Source organism: Tachysurus vachellii, chromosome 19 (genome assembly GCF_030014155.1).
Source record: "Tachysurus vachellii isolate PV-2020 chromosome 19, HZAU_Pvac_v1, whole genome shotgun sequence".
Taxonomy (NCBI): domain Eukaryota; kingdom Metazoa; phylum Chordata; class Actinopteri; order Siluriformes; family Bagridae; genus Tachysurus; species Tachysurus vachellii.
The window spans coordinates 18,568,856-18,580,523 of NC_083478.1; the positions used below are offsets into that span (position 1 = coordinate 18,568,856).

General features: G+C 40.0%; 1 protein-coding gene across 1 annotated transcript; it reads left to right on the forward strand.

Moving 5' to 3' along the window:
• Positions 1-1,372: 1,372 nt before the first annotated feature.
• tspan31 (tetraspanin 31) lies at positions 1,373-8,151 on the forward strand. Its single transcript, XM_060894625.1, has 6 exons — positions 1,373-1,616; positions 3,137-3,304; positions 4,491-4,571; positions 4,919-5,059; positions 5,202-5,312; positions 6,403-8,151. Exons 1-6 carry the CDS (start codon positions 1,554-1,556, stop codon positions 6,475-6,477), a joined length of 639 nt encoding a protein of 212 aa, XP_060750608.1. The 5' UTR covers positions 1,373-1,553; the 3' UTR covers positions 6,478-8,151.
• The last annotated feature ends 3,517 nt before the right edge of the window (positions 8,152-11,668 follow it).

The following is an 11,668-nucleotide window of genomic DNA, read 5'->3' on the forward strand; positions in this document are numbered from 1 at the left end:
TATCTATCTATCTATCTATCTATCTATCTATCTATCTATCTATCTATCTATATATTTAACAATCTATCTATCCATCCATAAATCCATATCTATCTATCCATCTATCCATCCATCTATATAATCTATCTATCTATCCATCCATCCATCCACCCATATAATCTATCTATCTATCCATCTATCCATCCATATAATCTATCTATCTATCCATCCATCCATCTATCTATCTATCTATCCATCCACCCATATAATCTATCTATCTATCCATCTATCCATCTATCCATCCATATAATCTATCTATCTATCCATCCGTCCATCTATCTATCTATCTATCTATCTATCTATCTATCTATCTATCTATCTATCTATCCATCCATCCATCCATCCATCCATCCATCCATGTTAAAATGTATTTCAATGTTTATGTTTATTTCCCCTATTTAACGACTGCACTAGTATTTGAAACTTGTGTCACAAAGGCATGGTACGTACAGGTTGTTTTCCTATAATTAATGATATTTGCGTTTAAAAATGGGTCCAGAATGGGTTTCCCCCATGCACACAGTCTAACCAAAGTCAAGACCAGGTCAGCGACCATTTAAAGACTTCCTGAAACCTCACTGTGTGACCTCACCTACTTATGTGAAGTTCCCCATCTCTATTTTTAAACTAGTTTTACTGCAGCAGCACTGGGTTTAGGTCGGTTTAGTCTAGTCGGTTCCTGACACTACTCCTTATCGACCGTCGACTGCCCGGCTTGTCGTTAGGGCTCTTCTCTGTTGTCTGCTGTAATTGCTCTAATTTTAGTCCAAAAAATATTGCATGGATGTTTTTAAAGAATGTTCAGTTAAAAGTAAATAAAAAAATACAACAACAATTAGGCAGTCAGACTGCATCCCTAAAGGTGCAGGTGAAGCAGCTTTTTTCTCAGCAAAGATGTTCATATAATGTTAATGACATTATTACATCTTACAGATTACAATTTACAAGGCAGCATGATGTCATTGCCCTCAAAGCAACTCCAAGTTTTTTTTCTTTGTTTCTGGGTCTTCTTCTTCTTCTTATTATTATTATTATTATTATTATTATTATTATTATTATTATTATTATTATTATTATTCAGAGGTGGGAGTAAGTCACACACGTGCAAGTCACAAGTAAGTCTCAAGTCATGAATGTCAAGTCAACGTCAAGTCGAGTCTTTTTTTAATATTTGTCAAGCAAGTCTCAAATTTGCGACTTAAGTCTGACTCGAGTCAAGTCACATGACTCGAGTCCCCCATCTCTGTTATTATTTAGTATACAGTAATTTATCAAGGTTGCGCTCTGAAATAGATCAGGTCGTTGTTCAGATTTACCCAGAATGCACTGTAATGCGTTACTCGCTGTGTTGCCGAGTGGCGCCTCTCTGTAGTCTGCAGATGATCTGTGGCTTTTGCAGGTTCTAGAGAGCGTCCGGTTTCTCGGTTTCTCTAACAAACACACAGCGGCTCGGTGACCAGCTCACAGCGGGGAGAAGAGGCGAAGGCTGTAGATTAAATGCCTCAGGGTTCACTATGGTGTGTGGAGGATTTACCTGCTCGAAAAATGCTCTCTGTGCTCTCAACGTCGTTTACATGGTGAGTCATGGACGGCTAGTTAGCTTGGTGCTAACTGGTGCTAGCTCACCTCCTCTGGCCTAGCTAGCTTTGTTTAGTCTGGTTTAAGTGCTCATGAGAGAAGACGATGAGGTTCACAAGGAAACCTTCTGCACGAATAACAATGTCTAATGTCTAGAGAATTGTGTTTAATAAGTACGGCTAGTTTCCGGATGTTTATTTTTATGATGTCACTCAGTCAGTCTCATGACAGTTAGCTTAGCCACGTCAAGCTAACACTGGATACTGCGTCAAGTCTTTTGTTTATAAATAAAATGTTTGTATTTAATAAGTCCTATGTTAATGTTGGGTATGTTTTGATGTTGCATGACGTTACTTTTTCTGCACAGGAAGTGAAAAAAATGGGGATTTTAGCACGAACGTGATGATGTCATTTTGCGAAAGGGGTTTTAGTTATTATTAGATACAGGAAGATCTCGGCTCTGGTCACATGGTGGACAGACAACTAGTTTTCACTCTTAAAGATTCTTCACACATCACATTGAGTTCTGTCTGATTCTAACGTGCAAACTTTTGTCTGTCTGTCTCTCTGTAGCTCTGTGTCGCTCTGTGTGTGTGTGTGTGTGTGTGTGTGTGTGTCTCTATCTCTCTCTCTCTCTCTCTGTAGCTCTGTCTCTGTGTGTGTGTGTGTGTGTGTGTGTCTCTATCTCTCTCTCTCTCTCTCTCTCTCTCTCTCTCTCTCTCTCTCTCTCTCTCTCTGTAGCTCTGTCTCTGTGTGTGTGTGTGTGTGTCTCTCTCTCTCTCTCTCTCTCTCTCTCTCTCTCTCTCTATGGCTGTCTCTCTCTGGCTCTGTGTCTCTCTCTATCTCTCGCTCTCTCTCTCTGTGGCTCTGTGTGTGTGTCTCTCTCTGTGGCTGTCTCTCTCTCTTTCTCTCTATAGCTGTCTGTCTGTCTCTCTATGTCTCTCTCTCTCTCTCTGTGTGGCTGTCTATCTATCTTTCTGACTCACTATGGCTGTCTCTCTCCCTGTCTCTCTCCCTGTGGCTGTCTCTCTCTCTCTCTCTCTCTCTCTCTCTGTGGCTATCTGTCTGTCTCTCTTTAGCTGTCTATCTGTCTCTCTCTCTCTCTCTCTCTCTCTCTCTCTTTTTCGTTTCTGTCTCTCTCTGTCTCTCTTTCTCTCTCTGTCTCTCTCTGTATCTGTCTGTCTGTCTCTCTCTATGGCTGTCTCTCTGTCTGTCTCTCCCTGTGGCTGTCTCTCTCTCTCTCTCTCTCTCTCTCTCTCTCTCTCTCTCTCTCTCTCTCTGTGGCTGTCTATCTGTTTTTCTGGCTTTGTGTTTCTCTCTCTCTCTTTGTCAGTTGTAAAGTTTGTCTCTTTGCAAGTTTGTCAGTTGTATTAGCTAGCTAGTTAAATAACTAGCTCACATTTGTCAAAAGCAGGATATTTGCTCTTTAGAGTTTATTCCTTGTTTGTTCTTTATCCTTACTGAGTGTAAACAGTGTTTTTTGTGTTAATCGTTTCCTCGTCTCTGATTGGCTCTTCAGTTGGTGGGACTGCTCCTGATTGGTGTAGCAGCATGGGGGAAGGGCTTCGGGATCGTCTCCAGTATCCACATCATCGGAGGCGTGATTGCTGTGGGCTTTTTCCTGCTGCTCATCGCCATCGTTGGTCTCATTGGAGCCATCTATCACCACCAAGTCATGCTCTTCTTTGTATCCTTTATGTGGATGTTTGTTTACAGCAGTGTGTCAGACTCAGTATTTTGTTCGCAACTCTTCCTCAGCAGCTGTTTTTAGACCATTATTTTTATCATGCTCTCTTTATCATGCATGTGGGTTGAGGGTTTAAAAAACTGCAATACCGGATTTTATTATCCAGAAAAACGAGTGTAATGAAATTCTGCAGTGATGCCATGTAAAGAGTTAGATTAAAAATCAGTACATTTTTATATACTTCTGATCCTTTTAACAAATCCGTTGTCATTCTCATTGTTTAGTCTTGAGCAGGAGATCACATAAAGTTGGATAAGTCTGTAAATATAACATGATTTATAATTGGCATAAATGTCACTGGATATAGTGCCAGTGTAATATCGTGTAGTTGCGAATGCTCGAATCTGATTGGTTAGCAGACATGCTTTTTTTTTTTTATATCGCAGCACAGCGAGATTCAGCTGTAAAGTGAAGTGCAACATTAACGCGCTCATCACGTACATTATTGTTTCTACAGGGACTTGTCAGGCAGAACCTCCTTAATAATTTAAGACTAATAATAAATGGATTTCAAATTGTTTTAAGATTTATTTATGGAAGTGTTTCGGTTGTAAGCACATTTTATTTCACATTCTGCACCTGTACTTGTGTGGGAAAGAGAGAGAGAAAGGCTGAGAGACTGTTGAGGGAATGACTTCATCGCTACTATATCGTAGGTGAGAACAGGAATTAACTTGCCTCTCAGACGTGCCACATTCTTATTTAACGTTCTTATTTAACATAACGCTTTCTTCACAACACCAAAGTAAGTTTTTTGTAATCTGTTTTTCTTTCGCAGAACATTTAGATATACTGTGATGTACGGCTGCCACGTTACATGGAATTCGAATGCCCCGAAAATAAATATTGTTAAAATACAAACACGTGTAACCAAAGTCGAAGAGTATAAGAGAACTAAAACAACAGAGTATAAGAGAACTAAAGAGTATAAGAGAAGAGTATAAGAGAACTAAAACAACAGAAGGATTCGAGTAGGTGTTAGTACTCAACAGGAAGTTGCTACTTTTATGAGCATTTAGAGCAGTGACGTTCTTTCTTCTTTTTTGTTCTGTTTAGTTTGTAATATGTGTGTATGTGTGCCTCCGGGTATGATGGAGTAACTTCCCTTGACTGCTCTGTTCTCCAGTACATGGTCATCCTGTTTATTGTGTTCCTCTTCCAGTTCGGTGTGTCCTGCTCTTGTCTGGCCATGAACCAGGATCAGCAGGTAGGTTTGCGTCGTGTCCTTATTGACTGCCGGTGACCGAACAGTAACGTTTATCTAAAGTGTGCCAAAACAAAATATGCTAATTTTTATATGAATATGCAGAATGCACATTTTAATTCGGTTACGATAAAGTCGGATAAAATGGGGCACGCCTTCTGTTTTTGAGCGATAAGTCCACATCATCTTCTGACCAATCAGATTCAACAGTGCTGTCGTATAAATAAAACTTAATTTATTATTATATTTATAGCCCGAAATAATATAAAAACACAGAGGAGTAGGATTTATTTTTACCACGTTTATCATATCCGAGTTGTTAAACCTGTGCTGTTGTCGGTGCTTTGCAGGAGAAGCTGCTGAACTCCACGTGGAGTTTGATGAGCAATGCCACCAAGATAGAGTTGGAGAACAATCTGGACTGCTGTGGCCTGTTCAACAATACAGCAAACTACCAGCTGTTTGAAGCTGACTTCGCAATGTGTAAAGCTGTAAGAATCTATGTTCTGGGGTGTAATAAACACACACACACACACACGCATGCAGCACAGTCAGTCGCTTGGAACAAGGTAACCATTGTGATGCCATGAAGAAAGTGTAAAATGGTGATGCGTCTATTCTCTTGTCCAACAGAGCTGTGCAAAGACAAGCAATTGTAAGACGTGTGGTAATGAAATGCTGAAGCATGCATCCGAGGCCTTGAGGATTCTCGGAGGTGTGGGTCTCTTCTTCAGCTTCACCGAGGTCAGTCTCTGTCCCACACCACAGAACCCGTGGATTTTTTTTTTGTTTTGTTTTCTTTAGTCCATTACACACTTAGTTGTTTAACTGTGTTACACAGATGGAGAGTGTATTCTAAAATGGAAAACAGGGAGGATATTTTCAACATTTCTATTCATTTGAGGTTTTCTTGCATTATTCTGACCTCCAGTGGTTCATTCATGTTATTACATTATGTGAGAAATAAAACATTAGCCGTTTGCTGTTGTAGGAAAATATCAAACCATAAACTCCAAGTTTATTACCGTCAACTTCCGAGTTGATTATGTCCTGTAGTGCTTGTCCGTTGAGTCCCGATGGCCATCCGTTCACTAAGTATGCTGATGTTCTACGTCTTGCTGCCTCATGTTCAGATCTGTGGACAGACAGACGTATGCAGATTTGTAGGAACGATATACCATTTTAATGTGATGTTTGTTATACAGGTATAAACTTGTGATGCTCTTTTTCTGAGCAAGAGCATCGTGTGGAGCATGCAACCTAAAGGAGAAAGTGCTCCTTCATTTGTGTTTAGATAATCCTGAAATAGCCACAGACTCCCTGAATAGCAGCTGACTGCACCTCCTGCTGGAGCTGCGAGCCAGACGGCCTAAAATCGAGCAGTCCTGGTCACGCGCACACTACAGCGGTGACGTATTTCATCCTGCCGTTCTGTGGGCTAGATTCCTTTCAAAGCAGTTCAATTTGAAATGTTTATCTGATGAAGTTTTGCAGCTCAAAAAATCTACACCCTAAAAAGCCCCCCACACTGAAAAATCCCACCCCCACCCCCAAATCTCACGTGGCAACCTCTGAGTGTTGGTGCACATGGAGCTAGCGATGCTAACCATCTATATCTAATTTAATCTCAACTTTCACACCTAAAAATCAGTGAGGGTGAAATTTGTGTTTAAAAAAAAATAAGAAAGGAAAAATACTTTGATGAAAAACAGTCTCTCTGATTGATTGCTGTGTAATCAAGACAAGTGATAACATCCTAAATCATCTCGTGTTACTGCTTAAGAAACACTATAAATGTGCTTTGTTTGTTTATTTATTTCTTTTCTTTTCCCAGATTTTAGGAGTCTGGCTGGCCATGCGCTACAGGAACCAGAAAGACCCTCGTGCAAACCCCAGCGCATTCTTATAGTCCCCAACCTCCTCCTTGTCCCACAGTGCAGCAGCGTAGACGAGCAATTCCTCTTCCCTTTGCACACCCGGTGGCACTTGGGCCTTCAGCGTGGACTTCAGACTGAACGCTGACTTGCTGCTCTCTACACACCATCTCACTGATTTTATGGCACCGAGAGCTCAAGAGTCCATTTAAAGAAAATTCTCTCTTCTCTCTAAAAATCTGGTCTTTTTTTTTTTTTTTTTTTTGGTTTCATTGCGAGAGCAAAATCTGGACGTTTCATGAATGATAGGATGATGCTTGGTAATTCTGTCTCGATTTCCAGTCATACGGCGCGACCTACATCGTAACCTACATCGTTTGAGAAAAAGTCTCCTGGATGGAGTTTCAGCAGCGATATCTGCATGTTCATGGTCATTATTACAGCTGCACCACTTCGTGCTCCATACTGTTTTACCATTGTGGGCTTTTAGTGTCAGTGAAGCAGGTAGTTTCTAGCCTTTTTTTTTACATGAGCTGATCATGGTGTGACATCTGTGATTGATACATGGTAAACTTTATTTCTTCTTCATTAAAATGATGCTTCTTGTTCCAGCTGTGCGATATGAGAGCGCTAGCTGAGGTATTAGGATTTTAGTTCAATACGTTGTGTAACTGTGCCATGCACAAGCCAGCAGGCTGCAGCCCTGACGTGTAAATACACGTGTCTTTGTGATGCGTCGCTTTGCTCACACGCACTTCGTTTGCTTTGCGCCGACATACAACCAGCACTGGAACATTTACATCCTCGTGTTTCTTGGTATTGCTCTAAAATATTGTGTTTTGCAATGTAGTCAAATACAGGCTTGCTTTTTTTTTTTTTTTTTTTTTTTTGCTGTAACCTGTGGCCAATGTTCTTCCAGTGCCATCACTTTATTCCAGGTATCTCGTTCGCTTGTCGTTTTTTCCCCCCCAACTGTTTTGTTAAGTTCTCAGTGACACCTGCATAGTTATAAGCTTTAGTTCAACACCTTTGTTATTGTTATTTTTTTTTTTTTGAGAAAGGTACTGATCGGCTCTCACTATCACTTTTATGCCTCCGCCACTAGATGGCGCACAGGTTTGTTGGCGGCGTAGGTTCCTACTTTAATGCTTTTTTTTTTTTTTTTTTCCTTGCAATCTTTTGCATTTAAAAGTATTAAATTAAGGCCATTCAGGTTTGTTTAAATGTAAGTTATTTGTATGTACTGTGTTCTAAATAATAATTTGCTCATCTTACTTTCTCTTTCCTATTCTTCACACTTTCAGTCTTAACTCTTGTTATTATATTGATTCAGTCTAGGTTGTAGTTTCCGGAGCAAGTGCACATCACTTTTTCTTCTCCAGTCTCATCTTTAAGTATCATTTCATTTCTGATCAATAGGATGCACTGAATTTTCACATTGCATATTAATATTATTGTGTCTGTGTGCTAAAGGTCATTAGAGTAATAATATTGTGGCTGTGGCCAAAATATGCAGAATGTTTCTGTTGGCGTTTATTATTTTTCTTTTAATTTATTGCCTTTATATGAGCAGGCCACATTTCTCTCATTATTCTCACAACTCTGTATGAACCTGCAGCTCTTTATCCTGGATGTTCGTTGTATTTTTGAACCTGATTTATTTTTTTTTTTCCCCTCAATTAAAGTATCTTGGAGCAAAATGAGGAAAACTGTTGTGTGTTTTATTTAAAAGGAAATAAACTTGAATCAAGTAAAAGTGAAGGTTTTTTTTCTCCCTTAACTGATTCATTGTGCAAACAAATTCAAAGCCCTCAAAGAAATCACCCAAATTAAATCTCTCCCAGTTTGAGTCCTTTAAAAGTTTAGATTTTTATATATCCGGTTACTTTCAGGTCGGATTTGTCACTGTAGTTCCACCTGTAATTCAGATCACATGTTAAATATTAGTCCCTAGTGTGTGATTGTGTGAGTGAATGAGAGTGTGTGTGTGTGCCCTGCGATGGGTTGGCACTCCGTCCAGGGTGTATCCTGCCTTGATGCCCGATGACGCCTGAGATAAGCACAGGCTCCCCGTGACCCGAGGTAGTTCGGATAAGCGGTAGAAAATGAATGAATGAATGTTAAATATTAAATCGCCACGTATTAGTAGTATGTTATCATTTCATAACAAATACATTTATTTGGCATGTTATGAATGTTCAGCACAAACAGGTTTATTAAAATGACATTGACATCGATGATGCCGTTTTGTTTGTAAAATTTATATGATGCAATTTTCGTCTCATTAACGTTGAGAGGAAAATGCTGGTGATGGAATGAATGTTTATAGCTATAAGTGAGATGTAGTGATTTCACAGCGCTTAGCTGTGTAGCGTTGCTGTAGCGTAAGAGGAATAAAACACTTTGTGGTATTGTTTTACCTTTGGAGAAAATCAGATTTGAGATGTTAACAGTAACTGATTTCATTTACTTTTTAAGTTTACAACATTTGGCTACTTTCCTCTTACCCTGAGAGATGGTGGGACCAGACGAGCAGTAGTAGATCAGATGGTGTGAAGTGCTTCAGGTCAGGACAGAGCTCCCCAAATGATCGTTGATTATTTTCCTATACATTTACATTTACAGCATTTAGCAGACACTCTTATTCTTGCTCAGGGGCCCTGCAGTAGCAACTTGGTGGACCTGGGATTCGAACCAATGACCTTCCTATCAGTAGTCGAACGCCTTAACCTCTGAGCTACCACATCCCTTATAATGACACACAAGTGTTCCTGGGAAATGTGTGAAAAGCAGGATGGCTTCTTTTGGAGCAATTCTGCATGACCTGGTTTAATAGCAAGTCCAGATCTCAACACTTCAGTATGTCCAAAGAAAGAGCGCTGTATTTTTAGATCTTCACTATAGACCCAAAATCACTGTAATGCTCTATCCACCTTAAACAGACAATTTATCTGAACGTTACACACTGGTTTTTTTTTGTCATGCTCGATTACACGTTTGGAAAACCAGTGTTTGTTTTAAGGCTTCTGGATATTTAATTTTCTGGTCTGCAGGATCCTCCAGGTCTCCCTTTGTCTGTGGAGCGCTTGGGCTTTTTGCCAGGCTTTACCTCCTTCTGTGTCTGTGTGCACACTCGTATGCTCAGACTGGGTTTAACTGGTTTAACTTCATATCTAACACCCGTCCACTCGCAGACTGATCCCACGACGTGTGAAGTCTGTGAGGAAGAAAAACTCCTAAAGGGTGTCAAGTGCAAGTTCCAGCTTACAACTTCCACAAGTGTGAACTGCGAGTGTGGAAGATTTGGAGAAACACGTAGAAGTGAGAGGTGACGTGAGAAATATCAAAGAGAAGGCGTCTGCTCATGAATATGCATGTAACCTTTTTTGTTTTCTTGTAATTTCACGGTTCATATTTAACAGGTCTGTAAAAAAAAAAAAAAAAAAAAAAAGATCTACCGTTCTTTACTATGAAAAGTCCCACTGACGCACATCCAGTCTCTCCGTGGAAGCTTTACAGCACTTTATAAGTAGATCAAGCCAGACTATTTTTGTTCTGTTATTTTGGAGCACTCGTCCCTGCTTGTTGTCCTCCGTCATGGCTGTGTACCTGCTGACGGAGCGTGATGAGGACACTGAGGACGGAGATGCGGCTGATTAACATTCCGCTTGCACAGTGAACCCAACAAATAGGAAGAGTCATTTCTCCTGCTAGTTTACAGACAACTGGGTCAATAGCAGTGGAAGTAATTAGACCGACCGGATACATGTTTGTGCAAATGAAGATGAAGAGCAGAATGTTTATCTTAAAGCAAGACCCATTAAACATGTACTGTCCTTCCATGGAGATGGAGATGGGCATATGGTTGAACTCTACCAATTTGCAGTTACTTTCTTGTGCCAATGTCCAGCACTGAATTTCTTTTTCTTGTCAGACTCCACAGTGGTTGTTAATGGCTCATATGAATATAGATATTCAGGGCTTTAATATATTGTTTTTCATAAATATTTCTGTTTTTTTCCCCAACAGAGGCAATAAACTCACTCACTCACTCACTTTCTACCACTTATCCGAACTACCTCAGGTCACGGGGAGCCTGTGCCTATCTCAGGCGTCATCGGGCATCAAGGCAGGATACACCCTGGATGGAGTGCCAACCCATCGCAGGGCACACACACACTCTCTCATACACTCACACAATCACACACTACGGACAATTTCCCAGAGATGCCAATCATCCTACCATGCATGTCTTTGGACCGGGGGAGGAAACCAGAGTACCCGGAGGAAACCCCAGAGGCACGGGGAGAACATGCAAACTCCACACACACGAGGCAGAGGCGGGAATCGAACCCCCAACCCTGGAGGTGTGAGGCGAACGTGCTAACCACTAAGCCACCGTGACCCCCTGCAATAAATTCACAGAAAGATTTAAAAAATTAACCAGTAAGCCTGTGCACGTTATTCAGATACGAGCTTCTCTGTATTAAAAACAAAACTGCAGAGACGTAGTTGCTCTGTATTTTAACACTTATCAAATACATTTCACTCTGAATCCTTCCATGTACAGTAGCATCAATATAAACATCCATTTTCTCCAATAACAGCAAAAGATTATGAATCGTTTCACCAACTGCACAGGAAGCTTGTAGATCTGAAAACCTACAGAATTCATACAAAACAACTCGTACTCCCTCTATCTGGCTGATAAAATAAACTGATTATCTGAAGCAGGTGTTGAACTGATTCTATAGGAAGGTATATCTCTTGAAACAGTTACTGATCACAGCTGTAAAACATCTGCCAAGAGCACAGCTGTGTTCCTGTCTGATTCACAGCACAATTCAGAATTTGTCATCTTGTAATGATATGTGATTTATGTTTAGGCAGAGGCATTATCAAACTATAGTGGATTGTTCCCTGAATTACAGTGATTTGTTTACATCTCATTACGTACTTTAAAAAAAAAAAAAAACATCTATTTTCTATCACAGGGCACAATTGCATGTGTTTTTATTAGTAGTAGTAGTAGTAGTAGTCGTAGTATTTTTGTGAACTTCAACATGAAGCATTGATTATTTCATTTAGAGCAATGTGATATTTTAGATAACGTTATCTTTAAAAAAAAAAACACAAAAAAAAACTGGAAATGTCACTTGTTAACATTCACTTTAAACCTTGGTGCCAATCAGAGTCATCCTGCTATTTAATGATTATAAGTAGCTA